Source organism: Paramormyrops kingsleyae, chromosome 7 (genome assembly GCF_048594095.1).
Source record: "Paramormyrops kingsleyae isolate MSU_618 chromosome 7, PKINGS_0.4, whole genome shotgun sequence".
NCBI lineage: Eukaryota > Metazoa > Chordata > Actinopteri > Osteoglossiformes > Mormyridae > Paramormyrops > Paramormyrops kingsleyae.
Window position 1 is genome coordinate 4,955,708 of NC_132803.1, and position 17,911 is coordinate 4,973,618.

At 44.2% G+C, this 17,911-nt stretch overlaps 1 protein-coding gene across 2 annotated transcripts in view; it reads right to left on the reverse strand.

Moving 5' to 3' along the window:
• Positions 1-263: 263 nt before the first annotated feature.
• Positions 264-17,911, reverse strand: part of LOC111860072 (ras GTPase-activating protein 1-like) — a 31,135-nt gene continuing 13,487 nt past the window's right edge. The window contains exons 3-26 of one of the 2 annotated variants that reach the window (XM_023843402.2): positions 17,445-17,580; positions 16,098-16,168; positions 15,578-15,695; positions 15,437-15,468; positions 15,051-15,103; positions 13,955-14,105; positions 13,760-13,838; positions 13,541-13,661; positions 13,243-13,399; positions 13,037-13,124; positions 12,490-12,573; positions 11,527-11,684; positions 11,226-11,302; positions 7,889-8,061; positions 7,369-7,528; positions 5,870-6,012; positions 5,093-5,208; positions 4,867-4,953; positions 4,642-4,709; positions 4,351-4,439; positions 3,547-3,624; positions 3,271-3,405; positions 2,734-2,813; positions 264-1,279 (exon numbers count right to left, since the gene is read on the reverse strand). In XM_023843402.2, coding sequence (XP_023699170.2) covers positions 1,231-1,279; positions 2,734-2,813; positions 3,271-3,405; positions 3,547-3,624; positions 4,351-4,439; positions 4,642-4,709; positions 4,867-4,953; positions 5,093-5,208; positions 5,870-6,012; positions 7,369-7,528; positions 7,889-8,061; positions 11,226-11,302; positions 11,527-11,684; positions 12,490-12,573; positions 13,037-13,124; positions 13,243-13,399; positions 13,541-13,661; positions 13,760-13,838; positions 13,955-14,105; positions 15,051-15,103; positions 15,437-15,468; positions 15,578-15,695; positions 16,098-16,168; positions 17,445-17,580 — 2,503 coding nt within the window. In that variant the 3' untranslated portion in view covers positions 264-1,230. Of the gene's footprint in view, positions 2,814-3,270; positions 3,406-3,546; positions 3,625-4,350; positions 4,440-4,641; positions 4,710-4,866; positions 4,954-5,092; positions 5,209-5,869; positions 6,013-7,368; positions 7,529-7,888; positions 8,062-11,225; positions 11,303-11,526; positions 11,685-12,489; positions 12,574-13,036; positions 13,125-13,242; positions 13,400-13,540; positions 13,662-13,759; positions 13,839-13,954; positions 14,106-15,050; positions 15,104-15,436; positions 15,469-15,577; positions 15,696-16,097; positions 16,169-17,444; positions 17,581-17,911 lie in introns of both variants that reach the window. The other variant, XM_023843411.2, reaches the window with a different exon arrangement.

A 17,911-nucleotide genomic window follows, 5' to 3' on the forward strand; every position in this document is an offset into this window, starting at 1 on the left:
CACCATGCTACCTGGGACAGGCTCTAGCTGTACCGAGTAAGCACTTAAATGACTGAATTGGCATTTGGCATCAATTTAGAATTTAATAATTGTATCCCCATTGTGTCATTTCATGGAAAGATATTTAAAACTACATCTTATCTAGATTAATCAATTTCCAAGAAAGAACTGTTAATTTGAGCATCATATTCCTTTGGCACAATGTAAAAAGGAGGGCCACTTTTTTATAATTTATTTTACTTAAAAAAAGTCCTTAACACCCATTACCAGAAACTTACATTTAATTACAAAAATAAAAAATACAGTAGTTATATGACAATTATGGCATACAATAATAGATGACATTTGAAATTCATTTGGTCACATCATGCTAATTGCCTATTCCAGTTCATGTTTCCAATGCATGTAGACGACATTCCTGCCAGATCATGCTAGATTCGGCTTAACTGTCGTGTCGTAGTGTAAACGCACATTCCATTATTTTAACAAGCTTCAGGCATTAGTTGGTCAAAAGTTTTTTCCCCATTCACCTCATGTCTCAGTTTACTGCAGTGTGAGCTGATAAATTACAAAGCGTTAAAGACTCAATAACCAATCTGAATGGAAACAATAGAACAGGCTTTTTTAAAAAAAAGCAACTCGGCATTTACATTAAGTGAAAGTAACTGTATGTGTGTATATATATATATATATATATATATATATATATATATATATATATATATATATATATATGTATGTATGTATGTATGTATGTATGTATGTATGTATGTATGTATGTATGTAAACTTCTGTTCTTCTGAAGCAGGTACGCACTTTTATAGAACTACGTTTAGCTAAAGTGAAGTAGCTAGCTGAGGTACTGGATTTGACGCAGGGCTAAATAAAGCTGGAAAACTTGCATACAAGTTAGCCTTCCAGAAGCGGGAACAGGGACCCATGTTTTAGATGAAGGCACTGGTAGTTCAGCATTCAAGAGCTTCCAGAAGGCATTCACATATCACGTATCACATATCACGTATTTTTCTCAATCCCATCGCGTAGAGTGGAGACATTCATTTAAAAACTACAACTGCAGAAAAAAATTCAATCACATAAGTATTTACCCACTCGGTGACAGACCACGATACAGAAAAGATCTAAAGATTAGCTAGCTACATATCGTGCCTCATTTCGGTTTCTCGCAGCTAGAGATTTGGTTATTCACGTCAGTCCGTTTGACTTAAAGAGTCACATGACTTGGATAGCAGTTGTCAGAGAAACAACTGTGCACTCCGCTCTGAAATAAGAAAAATTGTACAATTAGATTGGATGAAAACATTTTAAACAATTATACAAAGCAAATCGCCACAGATTTAAGAGATGGCTTGGGAAAGGGTTTCCGGGAAAAGTGATGGCAGCCCGGCCAGAGGCCTTATGAAACCAGAACACACACCATTCTCTCTCCTAGCAAACCCTATTTCCACAGGGAACACAAATTCCATTCCTCTGACAAGTTGAGAAAGCTACCAATGGCCATGATTTCTAAAGAACTCCCGGAGTACATAGGATCAGGTGCCGATCATGTACTGGTGCCGAGATTCACCCGCACGGTGGTTAGTTTGAAGACCACCTCAACTGGTTATATATTCACCACTACTCAACCACAAAAGACATACAATAAACAGGCAGAGAGACAGCAGGATTGGAGGTGGTGGAAATGAAGGACATTTAACTCACCATGTGTGGAAACAGAAGTCACTGAGTTTGCAGGGATACACATAACAATGTCAATGATAAACAGGGATGAGTAGCTAATATGTACTTTAATACACGCAAATGCCCACACACTACTGTTCTATTCTGTGAATAAGACTTTCCTGGCCATTGTTCCTTCCTCATCCTTTGCACAAAATCTTCCGGTGTCAAATAAGTAATTTTCAGTTGCATAAGAAATAAGACAATAACTGGACAGAACAGACCTCTGACAAACATAAAAAATAAAAACATATTTTCTTATTGACAACAGATCATATGTATACATATTGCAAAGTCCAGACACTATAATTTTCAAATTGTCTGATTTTGCAGTATTTTAGTATGCAAATAATTACAGCCAAATTTATCTGATATATACGTTTAAATTTCATATTGTGTCATGACTTTTTAAAATGTCAAATGGAAGTTTTAAAAAAAATGACAATGTATTTTACAAAAGGGTTTAATAAGAGCATGCAACCAGATACATTTGTACTATGATATAAAACACAAATGCTTTTGAAAATTATTTCCTTGATTATATGTATCACCTGATATTAAAGTAGAATAAACCAAATGGCAACAAAATCAAAGACAAAAAAAACCACGATGCCAGCAAAAGAAACAATGTTTCAATATAAAATAGCTTTGTCTGACATCTTTCCTATTTTTTCTTGAGCTATAAAGCGGAACACTACTAACGAATTTGACAAAAGCTGTTTTTCGTAAATATTAACAAAACAAATGGCTATTGATTACAGTACAAAAAAGTCCATTAGCCAGTTACAAGAATATGCCTACCCTTCTGTCAGTTTCCAGGCCACACAAGATGAATTATAGCAACTTTTTAACTACCAAGTGAACTTTGTGACTTCAGAAGACATTTTTAATGAATGTAATGGAGGTGGACTGGAGGAGGAGAAAGGGCGTGAGCTGAGGTGACGGTGGTGTGTGGGGCAGGCAGGGTCCCCGGGCCTGACTGCTGCAGATTACTACCTGTTGTTGTTGGACACGGCATAGTGCACCTGTCTCTGCTGGAGGAGCTCTGTGATTGCCAAAAGCTTTTTCAAAACATGCTACAAAACAAGAGAAAAAGGTTTGCAAATACGAAAGTGTTACTGCTGCTCTGCTGCACAAGGTGTGTCACAGTGAATTAACCCAAAAGTAAAAGTGAAGTAACTCAAAAGTTTTGCATTAATGAACTGTTAAAACTTTTCAAATTCAGCCACTGGTTTGTTAATCTCCTTGTTTTCCTTAGAATAACAGTATAACTTTGAAGACACTTTTCTTTTTTCTTTTGATAAAAACGCTGACACTGTAGCTTTCTACATAAGACGACAATTATGGCTTGGAAATGAACTGCTTCAAAGCTCAGGAAGTGCTGAACAAAGTGATGTTAAACCCATGTGGTACAGACAGAAATTGTGGTTTTAAGAATCCTGCATGCAGCCCACGGCACTGTGAACGTTGGCGAGCAGTTGAGTAATGAGCAGGTGAACGATCGAGACGCACACTCGAGTCATCCACACTCACCTGCTGAGGACCTCGTTCATTGCTTAGGGTTCGAAGCTCGTCGGAGTGGCTGACGCAGAGCTCATGTAGGGCGGCCAGGTCCCGGGGCAAGTCTGTTCTAAACTGCTCTGAGGTCTCAGGGAGGTCGGGAACGTTCTGAAAGATGCAACAGTAACAGCAACAACATTTTTCAATCATTTTTATCACCGTCATCAGTCTGCATCAGGCTCCATTGATTTATAAATTCCAGGCAGTGAAACCAGAATTGAAAGAGTGCAGGGAGAGAAATGCCCTTACCCCAAGCTTATCTAGAAATGTGATCATTTGTTGCTTGTTGTTTTTGATAAACGGATTCACCCCTTCCATATAGGGTTCCTACAACACAAAAATAATTACAGCAGATACATACAAGCCTACAAGAATATCAAACCTGCAAAAGTCATACGTGTATAAACCAAATATTTATGCACGGCTTATATCAATACCAATACATGCAATTTGTTCATAAGGTCCCAATAAATATGAATGCGTTTCGGTAAGATGGGAAAACAGACTGGCACGCCATTCAGGCACGACAGGATTTGTACATTTTTCACATAAGTTTCTTGGGGGAAAAAGGCAGCCGGTGAGACATAAATTTATCATTTGCAAGAAACTGACATTTACATTTTATTCATTCAGCAGACACTCTTATACCAATGTGATGTATATTTCTGACAGTCTCTGGAGCAATTGGGAATTATGGGCCTTGCTCAAGGGCCCAGTGGTAAAATTACTCTGCCAAGTCTAGGATTTGAACGAGTGACTTCCGGTTTAAGCCTCAGCACGTCTGTGGGTCCTTGAGCAAGGCCCTTAACCCCCAGCTCCCTGGGTGCCCCAACAGGTGGCTGCCCTTCACAGACAGCCTACTCTACAAAGAGCAAGTTGAGGGAGGCGTAAAAAGAATTTCCCCATGGGGACAATAAAGGATCTATTATTATTATCATAACCTGGGAAGCCACTTGAAAACCCCATGCAGGGTGTAGCCCAGCCTGGTGGCCCATGTTGTCTCCGATTGGCGCCAGGCCTCACTGTGATAGGTGGACGTCTTTGATCCCTTACCTTGGCTCCAAACTCAACCAGGTTTGCCAGGTTCTGCACAGACTTGGCGACCAGTGTGAGGGTTCGGGCGGCAGTGACAGAGGGCGGGTCTGGACACAGACACAAGTGCAACATGATGCTGTCTGTAGCTTAATCCCGTCCACGTCATACCGAAACGACTGGTTTAATCATGAAGCGTATGGGGGTGAATTAATAAAGGTGGTGGTGGTGGTGGTGGGGGGAGGGGGGAGAAGATGCCTTCCAAAGGACACCCACATGCATGATATTTGGCATCATGTAGAACAATCTTACCAGTAATTATATTGAACATCCTTGGGTTGAGGATTGCAGGGCAAATCAGTCTTAGGAAAACAAAACCACTGGAAAAGAACGCAATTTTACAAGTTTAAATCGACTGTTCTACACAAGAATATAGCTTTTATACTGATAATGCTTAATGGCACCTATAGAAGCACTGGACTAATTTACAGCAGTAGCTGCGAGAACAAAACGTTTCTAGGTAAGTACATTAATTACCTCACAACTCTGGTTCTCATGGTTGTGTTGTCAGGCCATTTTTGCTGGACAGATTTCTGCAAGCATCCATAGATGAATCTCAATTTCCTACAAAGTCAAAAAAAAAAGCAACAGGGGAAAAAAAAAAATATATAAATGCATTATTTACGTCTAAGCAGAAATCGCCATTTCCAGATGTAACAGAGAGCAGGCCAAGGTTGCTCCGCAAAACAAAATCGACACCGACCGTGGCAGAATGTCAGCAGCCGAGAAGATCCTCTCCACCAGCTCTGACAGGATGCTCAAAAGGTGCGCCTGGTTCAAGTTCACGTCTTCGTTCTTTTCCAGTTTGGATGGGTTCAGCTGGAGCAGGGAGAGCAGTCGTTAATCTTTTCACAGTTCAAGGAGAAGACCCTACTGGGGTTCCCTGTGCAACGCCAAGGCAGGAAAGCAAGAGCGCTAATCCTAGAGATGTCCTGGAGGTTGCGACAGGAAGGACTTGGGTGACTTGGAAGGGGTTCAAATGATTCCAAACCCGTGTCATTTTCCAACACCACCCCCCTCCCCCCAGGCTCAATGATGCCAAGCCTCAAGCTGACTGTGTAACCTTGCGTTCGAACAGGGACACAACCCCGATTTAAGCTAAAGTACGAAAACTGATGACGGAAACAGAAGCTGAGAATTTCCCCCCCAGGTGATGTTATAAGTCTTGTTCTGAGGTCTGTTGTGAAGAAGCCCAGGGCCCCTGCTCAAACTATACTAGGGGGATTAAACTGATGGAATCCGGCTGTAAAATGATCAGAGGGACAGACCTACCGGAACCAGGGTAACGAACCATTAAATGGTCAGCCTCTCAGGTATTCTCACTCAGTATTGATGTTAATGTAATATATTCAGGATGAATTCCCATTGCGGTCACTAGCTGAGTTAACTTCCACCCCAATCACTGTCCAAAGCACATTAATCAGAAATGCTCAGTTACAGCTGGGCTGAATGTTCCAGTGTTTCTGAACCGTGGCATTACCTCACAGGACTGCTTGCACTCCATGACCTTCAGAATGGTGTCCTTAAGAACATGCAGGACGAAGGGTGTGGCGGTGGCCTTCATGTACTGCTCCATGAGCGTGCTCGCCAGGGTGGTGGCTCGGAACAGCGTAGCGGCCTCATCTGGGGACAGCCAATCAGAGACAACTCGCGGTTTAATCCAGACAATACCCTTCTCTACATAGTTTTGGACTTCAAAGGGGTTGCCAGTTATGCTGGTCTTACTTCAGCTCTTAATCGTTAGTCACTATGGTAACGGCTTTGGTAAAGAAAATTTGAAATCGATCAGATATGATAATTCTTGGTGAATTATTTGCTTTCAGAAAAGTATTCCTAACACCTGCTCAAACTGCAACACTTGATAGATCTGAGTGATGTACTAAGAAGTCAGTTTTACACTCCCAGAGTTAACCCGACCGAGCCAGGTTAATTAACCCTGACTGTGGATGACAGTGGTTATGATCTCAGTAAGTTGACGCAGGACTTGCCTGTACATGATGGCATAAAAGCATTGCAAACTAAAAGCTGCCCTTTGATGGGTAGGAAGCAAGCAATACCCAAGCAATACCCAAGCCATACCCAAGCCATACCCAAGCCATACCCAAGCAATACCCAAGCAATACCCAAGCTATACCCAAGCTATACCCAAGCTATACCCAAGCAATACCCAAGCTATACCCAAGCAATACCCAAGCAATACCCAAGCCATACCCAAGCCATACCCAAGCAATACCCAAGCAATACCCAAGCAATACCCAAGCCATACCCAAGCTATACCCAAGCAATACCCAAGCCATACCCAAGCAATAACCAAGCTATGCCCAAGCCATACCCAAGCAATAACCAAGCTATGCCCAAGCCATACCCAAGCTATACCCAAGCCATACCCAAGCCATACCCAAGCAATAACCAAGCTATACCCAAGCCATACCCACACCACCCTGCCCCACCAAACATCGGTATTGGGATTTAACACATTTCATTTGCATTGGACTGAAAAGAAAATCAGTAGTACTGTGTGTCTGAAAACAGAATTTCCCCATGGGGATCATTATTATTATCATTATTGTTATTATTATTATTATTGCCCATTCCGACAATTTAGTCAAAGGGTGGCTCATATTGCCTACATTTTTGAGAAAAGGGCAGGACCATTTTAAACCAAACACCTGCTCTTAAACCTGCGCGGAGCATAAATTACCATGGCAATATACCCTGTTTAAAAGTGAGCTACTATTCGCAGCACCCAAAACTAGGAAGCAATCCTGAAGCTTCCCAGTGCAGACCTCAGCACCCCCGGAATTATAATACCACTGGCTACAGCTTCCTTATCAACCCCCAAAATCCTATCATATTATACATAATGATATTTTCCAGTCCCATAGTCTTTATAATCAAACCATTCAAACTATGAAGCTGAGGGAAGAATAAAGAGGAAGACGCCAAACACGTCAAAGGAAGAAGGAAGCGAAAGGCTACCTTCCATGGTGATCTCCCTGTCGTTTAAGGTCCTCAGGAGAACAGCTTCCAGGTTCTGGTGGCGGAATATCCTGAGGAGGATGCTGGCCAGGAGGCCGCGGTCCTGCCCGCAGACTTGGGCCAGGCCATAGACCACAAGGAAGTCCTTCAGGAGGACCTGCTGCAAGAGAACAGCACACATCCCTCAGTCCATGCCGCACAATCTGTCACAAATCCATGCGCATTTAGTAGTAGTAGTAGTATTTGTACTAATTTTGTACTATATTTTGTGCTATTTCTGGGCATATAAGAGTCATGTTTAATGTAAATGCTCAGAGTCGACACTGTACATTAGCATGTGCAGCTTGTACGTCTCCCTTCTATTGGCCTTTGCTTGTGGGCCCTACTGCCCAGGTGAATCGACGGCGAATGATTCGTTCAGAGAATTCCCCGACATGGGTACGCTAAATGCTAATTAGAACGGCAGAGGCACTGCAGATATGGCCAAAGCCTCGTCCCCCAAAGCCAGAGGCCGGCCCACCTCCTTAAATTTGTCATACTCCTCCTCGGGCATGATCTTCTCCATGGAGTAGCGGGCACGGACGCGTAAGGAGCCCGGCTCGATGCCCTTCAGGGGCACGTGGGAGCTGAGGGGAAACCATTCGTCGCTGGTCTGTCCTCGCTGCAGACGACTCAGTTGGCAGCACATGAACACTGGGGAGTGGTGGTGGGGGGGGGAGGAGGGGGTGAACCAGGTTATACCGCCTCGAGTATCATCATCATCATCATCATCATCATCATCATCATCATTATTAGCATAATAACACACACACATACATACATATATCAACTATACATACAAACTGATACAATATCAAACAAAATGAACTACAGTGGTCTCCAGAATTATTGGTTTCCTTAGTAACGTAATGACTCTTTAAACACTCTGAAGTGGTCATACATGACTCCACGTCTTATTGAGATGTAAATATGAGGTGACATCCCAGCCAAACTCCCCAAGTCATCCAAAATTAGACTAAAGCTTCTGAGCTTGAAAAGTGAAGACAGTTCGAGCCAAAAAAAGAAAATCGCCACAGATGACAGCAGGAGAACTGCAGAAGGTACCTGCACCCTGGAGTCACCAAGTCTCCAGATCTAAAATTAGCCCCCAGCTCCATACCAGCGAGTTATCTGGAAGATGTGCCAGGAAGAGGGTCTCTACTGCCATCAAACCACACACACGAAGACCTGGAGCTTGCTAAACATCTCCGAAATTTTTATAGGAATCTGGTTAGGGAAAACATTGTGTCTGGCTAAAAATAGAGAGTATGGTGATATAGGTGATATAGGGTGGGGTATGGACTGGTGATATAGGGTGGGGTATGGACTGGTGATATAGGGTGGGGTATCGACTGATGATATAGGGTGGGGTATGGACTGGTGATATAGGGTGGGGTATCGACTGATGATATAGGGTGGGGTATGGACTGGTGATATAGGTGATATAGGGTGGGGTATGGACTGGTGATATAGGTGATATAGGGTGGGGTATGGACTGGTGATATAGGGTGGGGTATGGACTGGTGATATAGGGTGGGGTATGGACTGGTGATATAGGGTGGGGTATGGACTGGTGATATAGGGTGGGGTATGGACTGATGATATAGGGTGGGGTATGGACTGGTGATATAGGTGATATAGGGTGGGGTATGGACTGGTGATATAGGTGATATAGGGTGGGGTATGGACTGGTGATATAGGTGATATAGGGTGGGGTATGGACTGGTGATATAGGTGATATAGGGTGGGGTATGGACTGGTGATATAGGTGATATAGGGTGGGGTATGGACTGGTGATATAGGTGATATAGGGTGGGGTATGGACTGGTGATATAGGTGATATAGGGTGGGGTATGGACTGGTGATATAGGGTGGGGTATGGACTGGTGATATAGGTGATATAGGGTGGGGTATGGACTGGTGATATAGGGTGGGGTATGGACTGGTGATATAGGGTGGGGTATGGACTGGTGATATAGGTGATATAGGGTGGGGTATGGACTGGTGATATAGGTGATATAGGTGATATAGGGTGGGGTATGGACTGGTGATATAGGGTGGGGTATGGACTGGTGATATAGGGTGGGGTACGGACTGGTGATATAGGGTGGGGTATGGACTGGTGATATAGGTGATATAGGGTGGGGTATGGACTGGTGATATAGGTGATATAGGGTGGGGTATGGACTGGTGATATAGGTGATATAGGTGATATAGGGTGTGGTATGGACTGGTGATATAGGTAATATAGGGTGGGGTATGGACTGGTGATATAGGGTGGGGTACGGACTGGTGATATAGGGTGGGGTACGGACTGGTGATATAGGGTGGGGTACGGACTGGTGATATAGGTGATATAGGGTGGGGTACGGACTGGTGATATAGGTGATATAGGGTGGGGTACGGACTGGTGATATAGGTGATATAGGGTGGGGTATGGACTGGTGATATAGGTGATATAGGGTGGGGTATGGACTGGTGATATAGGTGATATAGGGTGGGGTATGGACTGGTGATATAGGTGATATAGGGTGGGGTATGGACTGGTGATATAGGTGATATAGGGTGGGGTATGGACTGGTGATATAGGTGATATAGGGTGGGGTATGGACTGGTGATATAGGTGATATAGGGTGGGGTATGGACTGGTGATATAGGTGATATAGGGTGGGGTATGGACTGGTGATATAGGTGATATAGGGTGGGGTATGGACTGGTGATATAGGGTGGGGTATGGACTGGTGATATAGGGTGGGGTATGGACTGGTGATATAGGGTGGGGTATGGACTGGTGATATAGGGTGGGGTATGGACTGGTGATATAGGGTGGGGTACGGACTGGTGATATAGGGTGGGGTATGGACTGGTGATATAGGGTGGGGTACGGACTGGTGATATAGGGTGGGGTACGGACTGGTGATATAGGGTGGGGTATGGACTGGTGATATAGGGTGGGGTATGGACTGGTGATATAGGTGATATAGGGTGGGGTATGGACTGGTGATATAGGTGATATAGGGTGGGGTATGGACTGGTGATATAGGTGATATAGGGTGGGGTATGGACTGGTGATATAGGTGATATAGGGTGGGGTATGGACTGGTGATATAGGTGATATAGGGTGGGGTATGGACTGGTGATATAGGTGATATAGGGTGGGGTATGGACTGGTGATATAGGTGATATAGGGTGGGGTATGGACTGGTGATATAGGTGATATAGGGTGGGGTATGGACTGGTGATATAGGTGATATAGGGTGGGGTATGGACTGGTGATATAGGTGATATAGGGTGGGGTATGGACTGGTGATATAGGTGATATAGGTGATATAGGGTGGGGTATGGACTGGTGATATAGGGTGGGGTATGGACTGGTGATATAGGTGATATAGGTGATATAGGGTGGGGTATGGACTGGTGATATAGGTGATATAGGGTGGGGTATGGACTGCCTCAGAAACCTGCCTACCTCACCAGGAGGCTAAAACTGAGTGGAGGCTAGATCTTCCAGCAGGAAAACAGTCCAAAGCATCCACATGAAGATGATTAACTGACACCGGAATCAAGATTCTGCAACAGTAATAAGTACTAACTCAATAATTCTGGAGTGTAACTGTGTATACGGCACCGCTGCTATTCTGCTGTTCGCATTTTCATTTAGAAATGGCCAAAAAATGTAAATTTCAAATATAACCAACAGCTGAAAGCAGAGATATAGCAGAGACCGTGACAGAGGGGAATTCACTCTTGAGTTCCTCCCTCCAACAGTACAGGTGTGCCATTACAAAGCTGAAGCAGCGTATGTGGTGCAGACTTACGGATGTCGCTCTCTTTGCTCTTTTTCGTCTTGTTACTCAAACTGATTTCAAACCGGTTTATGTCACTCGAGAGGTCGCTGAGTAAAAAAAAAAAAAAAAAAAAAAGTTCATATATAGTTATACATATGTAGACATACTTGCACGCACGCACAAATCAGTCAGGGGAACCAGACATTTAGAATAGAATTCCAAGAGAACCATCCTACGTGTTATATCTGTAGAATGCCTAGCTGCAGCTAAGAGATTCCATGCGCAAACATGGCCAGCAGCAAAGGCAAAGATGACAAAGGCAGTGACTCACTCGAAGACAAACTCCTCTGCCCACACGGGGTTCTGCCCTTCACGCAGGTGAGTCTTCGCTACCTGCACGCTGTTCAGGTAGATGTTGCAGTAAGGGTTGGTGAAATGTTTCGTTGGCAGCTTGTGGGCCTCTTCCACGTTGAGGATCAAACTGTTCACCTGAAAGAAAAAAAAGAAAATGCAATGATAGAGGTCTGCAGCTTCGCATCTCAAGGGGTATGAGTTTGATTCCCTCCCCCGGCTGTGGGTATTCCAGTCCAAAGATGTCTCCAAATTGCCTATAGTATGAGTTTGATTCCCACCCCCAGCTGTGTGTATTCCAGTCCAAAGATGTCTCCAAACTGCCTATAGTATGAGTTTGATTCCCACCCCCGGCTGTGTGTATTCCAGTCCAAAGATGTCTCCAAACTGCCTATAGTATGAGTTTGATTCCCACCCCCGGCTGTGTGTATTCCAGTCCAAAGATGTCTCCAAACTGCCTATAGTATGAGTTTGATTCCCACCCCAGGCTGTGTGTATTCCAGTCCAAAGATGTCTCCAAACTGCCTATAGTATGAGTTTGATTCCCACCCCCGGCTGTGTGTATTCCAGTCCAAAGATGTCTCCAAACTGCCTATAGTATGAGTTTGATTCCCACCCCTGGCTGTGTGTATTCCAGTCCAAAGATGTCTCCAAACTGCCTACAGTATGAGTTTGATTCCCACCCCCGGCTGTGTGTATTCCAGTCCAAAGATGTCTCCAAACTGCCTACAGTATGAGTTTGATTCCCACCCCCGGCTGTGTGTATTCCAGTCCAAAGATGTCTCCAAACTGCCTATAGTGCATCACTGTCAGTGTGTGCTCTGCTGTGGTCTAACATTACACCAATATTGTATAACCTGTGTTCCCTGGAATATGGTGGAAAATGGCTAGATCTTCAAAACCTCAGGTCGCCCACCATGTTTCGGACCACCGGCTCTCGTACCTGACGGAGGCGGAGCTTGTTGGAGGACGACTGCGCCGGTTTCCTTAAATTATTACAGAACGTCTGCAAGCATTTCATCCAGTCCTGCAGATTAGAAAGATCAGGCGACGATGAGATTATGACGCCTTGGATACTCCTCACAAACACGGAGAGGCTGGCTGAGGCTGCTGGAGACAGGGCCGCGGGATGTGGGCTCTTCTTCACCCGCGATAAAAATATATTCAATATTTCACAAGCAAAAACTGCATGGAAAGGATATGGTTAGGAGAGCAGACAATTCCAAAGATTACAAAAAACATCTAGTAGTGACTTATTGAAATATAAACTTTAAATTGGATAAAAACTTTTTTTTTTTTTTTTTAAACCATCCTGCTGACAAAAATCAAGAAAATAAATTATATTGCACCAATAGCATGTTTTTAAAGGGGAGATTTTCATGTGGCTATAGAAGGGGGAATAAAAGAGAGAGGGGAATAAAAGAGAGAGGGGAATAAAAGAGAGAGGGGAATAAAGCGCCTCATGGCCTCCAGTGCACACGCCTTCCTACCTGAGTCTGCTCAGACGAGTCGCCAGCGAAGTAAAAGATGTACTGCTCTTCACTGAAATGCTGAACCATGATCTGGAAGCAGTTTGGCCTGTAGACAAACAAGGACGGTAGGGCATGGTAAGGTGCGTGAGCCGGGGTGAAACGTCATCATCATCACCATCATCATCGTCTTACTGCGAGACACCACTCGCACGCTGCCCCCTGACCTTTCGAACAGACTGTCGTGGACACCGTACACGTAGCACACGCTCAGGTCGATCAGGCCTTTGGGTTTGGTCGCCCGCTTCTCGCTCTCGAAGTAAATGAGCTGGGCATCGCTCCCCTCCAGGATGAAGTACAGGGGCTTCCAGCGCTTCCCTTTGCCTGCTCCACAAGCGGCACCACAGGATACAAGGTAAACACACGAAGCCACGAGCAGCCACTCTGCGAGCACTGCCCTACCACGGCAGACGCACCTTTCAGGAGGCACCACAAGGTAAACACACGAAGCCACGGCAGACGCACCTTTCAGGAGCTGGAGATAGCCCTTCTTCACGATGTTTTTATAAAATGAGTCCTTAGCCTTTTGCCGGATAGTGTTATAAATCGCCTTCCCGTCCTCGTCAGAGTATACCTGTTCCTGGTGCTGATAAGCACAATAAAAACTTGTTACAATCCAGCAGTAAGTGATAGCTGTGTGACTGCCCCCCCCCAGCCCCCCATGACTGGGGACACCATTCCTACCTGAACAGGTACTGGGTCTTTCAGGTAATATCCCTCCACAATCTGCTCTTTTTTGTAATGGTCGATGACATCATCGATACTATATACAAAAAAAAAAAAAAAACCAATATAGACAAATACTTAAAGAATCCCAAACAATAGCCACCGTCACATCTGAACTGTTGCAGAGTAGGAGTGTGGAAGTCTGACTTTTACCTGTTGTAGTACCGCCCCCCCACCGTGAACTGGTGGTTGGGAGTGGGGCAGATCTTGAACCTTTGGATGTTCTCGCCCGTGCGGAAGAAGAGCGAGTAATCCCCAGGAGTGCTGTCGGATGGTCTGACCAGGAAGCTGCATACCCGTCCGACTAGGCGGGGGGGGGGGGGGACAGCCTCACATCATGACTATTACGGCTTACAAACTCCTTTTAGATAGACATTCAAGTTTTTATAACAGATGTGTCATTCAAAGATATTCTAATGTTAATTACAATTATCAAACAGACCCAGCCCATCATTGCAGAGGAGCCGGAGTCGTGCCTAAGCATGCAACGTTACTCTGCTACTGCCTTACGTGAGGAAAATGAGGAGACCATAATATGTAACGCGTTTCTGTTTAGCTACCCACAGGACAGAAACACCAACAGCACCAATGAAGGTGTCTAAATTATGGCATGACATTAGACAGCCGGCATTGGCTTACGTGCATGAAATAGCTTAAAACTTCAACATCATGCCGTCAAATGCTGCTTTCAGTCTGGGATACGTCTGTAGTATTTTTGATGGTATTTTCCAAAGCAATGCTATTTATTCATTGAGCATTTATTTCACTGGTGTCCTTGTTGGCTAGTTTCAGCCATTTTGGCCAACTCAGTTAATTTACGGAAGTCTGCCCCTTGTGGGGCATTTTGAATTCATGTAGCAGATTATTATCCAAAGCGACGTACAACTGAGGCATACAGCACATTACAAACATACGGCTGTCAAGGGGTTAACTAGCTGGAAGTGGAGCTAGACTGAGCTTCCAATGAATGTCTGCATGTAGCACTATAGCAATGACTATCCTGCAATCAATGCAGATTTCACTGTTTTTACTCAAAGCACGTGAGAAATATGCAGCCAAGTATCTTTTGTATTTACCATCCAGCAAATGAATGTAGAGTATTAAAATGTATTAATTTTTCGTGTTAAAATCCGTCGATCACAGGAGCGGGCAGCATTAAATTGGTCGCTTGTCTCAGAGAGGCCGTGATCCACAACATGCTACATGAGCCCCACAGATGACAGCAGGAGATACGGCGAGAGCCCGCTACCTGTCATCAGCAGGCTGTATGCTTCGGACTTGCTGACTTTTCCGTGATACCACCTGGGCGATGGAAAAAAGCACATTATCAGTAAAGATAAACTACTGAGACAAAAGGAAAAAACCTTGCATGCTCTGGAAACCAAATCACTGGACCAGCCAATCACAATCAAGTACAGGAATTAAATAATAATAATAATAATAATAATAATAATAATAATAATAATAAATAATAATAATAATAACCAGCCAAGCACAATCAAGTACAGGAATTAAATAATAATAATAACCAGCCAAGCACAATCAAGTACAGGAATTAAATAATAATAATAATAATAACCAGCCAAGCACAATCAAGTACAGGAATTAAATAATAATAATAATAATAATACATACACTTTTCCCTCTTGTGGATCCTCCTCTCGGCCCTGAAACCACCGACAAAGCGACTTAAAATAAACCATATAAAGATAAATATGAAGCTGGCAAATAAAATGGATGTGATGGGGTTTCCCGATGGCATGAGAGCTAACCTACCACTGGCTGCACCAGGTCCTCCACAATGAGGCCCTGCTCGTCAGTGCGCAGATTCGTCACCCACATCCAGCCATCCTCCAGCTCGTTGTGCACGATGAACATGTCACCCTTCAGGAAGCTGGCAGGAGGACGGCACATCCAAGCAGGAGAGTGTTAAATAAAATGGCGTCTTCAGGGTATAACACATTTATAACAGAGCATCTACTCACTTCAAGGCTGGTGACAATACATGCATTTCGTTGCATTTGTCTTAATTGTCCTGCCATGCAATTCCTTACTTAATCAGCAGATGTCATCATATCACCGCTTTTAACTGTTTTTATGAAAAGCACACACACACACAATAAAGGCATTTCTTTCTGCTTTAGTTGTTAAAATACATCAGTTAAATATTTTCTAAGCATTATGAAACCCACATCTGGCAAAGTTTCCAATATCAATGTATGAAAAACAAAATGTCCCCTTTTGGGTGACTTCTGGTGACACAGCCTCTCCGTGCCAAACAGACCCTTGGCTGTACCTGATCTCATCTGTGTCCGGCACCTTTGTGTAGGGCAGGATGGCTCGCACCCGGCGCCGGTCCTCCACGGGCTGCAAAGACAACCAAAGCTCTCTGTCGTTTGTCCTCAGAAATGCTAAATACCAAGAAAGGGCATGCTGGGAATATGCTAAAACCGGCACAAGCTAAGGTCCCCGTGAGCTGCACTTCTACAGCGCTGCAGTACGGACTGAACGGACATATTTTATATTTTATATTTAAATTTTAGCTCAGGAAGGATAGTGACACTCTGCTTCAAAACCTCACCTCTGACGTGATCTAGGCATTTAACCCCATTATTCAGTATATGATTGTAAAAGAAAGAAAGAAAGAAAGAAAGAAAGAAAAAAGAAAGAAACCCATGCAAATCATGATAGCCTAAAGGGAAATCTATGTTATCGAAAATTGTTATTTTAATGTTAATATAGAAGTAAATGAGTGGATTAGAAGCCGCTCTTTTTCGTTTATGTATCTATCCTGTGTTATTGCTACTGCTCACAGTCGCCATCTTTTGCACCAGTAGATTGACCTCTGGTAGCATGTGCTTTGCACTACAATACATCTCCTTAGTACAGCATCTCCAATACATCTCCTCAATACAGCATCTCCAATACAGCATCTCCTCAATACAGCATCTCCTCAATACAGCATCTCCTCAATACAGCATCTCCCCAATACAGCATCTCCCCAATACAGCATCTCCCCAATACAGCATCTCCCCAATACAGCATCTCCCCAATACAGCATCTCCCCAATACAGCATCTCCCCAATACAGCATCTCCTCAATACAGCATCTCCTCAATACAGCATCTCCTCAATACAGCATCTCCTCAATACAGCATCTCCTCAATACAGCATCTCCTCAATACAGCATCTCCATATCAGCTGAACAGAAAGAGGACAGGCTGTATTTTTCACAGCATTAAAAACGTCCGATTTCAGGGTTTCTAAATACTGGGGTATAACGTAACACCGTCATGCCGTACAAGCCTACTTTCCTCCTTCAGTCCAATTAGAAATTAATAACCTGGAATTCAATAGGAATTTTGAATTATGTTTCCGATTCCTACATGAGCATTTTTGCTAAATTTTCAATAAGTGCCACGAGTGGAATAAGTTAGTTTGCAGTCCTGTCAAGGGAGGTGGGGAAATTCTATTCAAAGCAGAATTGCCACATGAGGTGGCGGGGGGGGGGGGGGGGGGGGGCACATCTTACAGGAGTAAGTGATAGTGTGTTGGTTTGACAGGTTATCTGAGGACAAGGGCATGAGTCAGTGGTCAGATAAATGGAAGAGAGAGAGAGATGGAGGAGCTCCTTCCGGCGTTACCTCGGGTGGGGGGACTGGGGAAAGCAGCTTCTCCTCTTTCAGCAGGCATGACACGTAGCTGTAGTAGCCAATCAGGTCTGACAGGGAGGAGAACCGACGCCCCCCGATGTAGTAATCGCCACACATGGCGATAATCCTGCAGGTGAACAAGCACTTGCATTAGCATGGACGCTACATGATCTGGCTCCGTGCCGGCCACTCGAAAGCCTGTGGTGAGAATTTCTCTGAACACATCCAGTGGCCAAAAATCCTCCGTCAGATCTAGAGCCAACATCCGGCACAATCTCTGCTGGTTACGACTCTGTGCCCGTGATCGGAAGGTTGCCAGTTTAAATCCTGTGGTCAGCAGAGTGATGTCACCTTGGAACCTTTGAGCGAGGCCCCTAACCCCCAATTGCTCCACAGATTGGTTGACCCCGATTTCTCAATTGTATGTCACTTTGGACAAAAGACCCTGCTAAATGAAT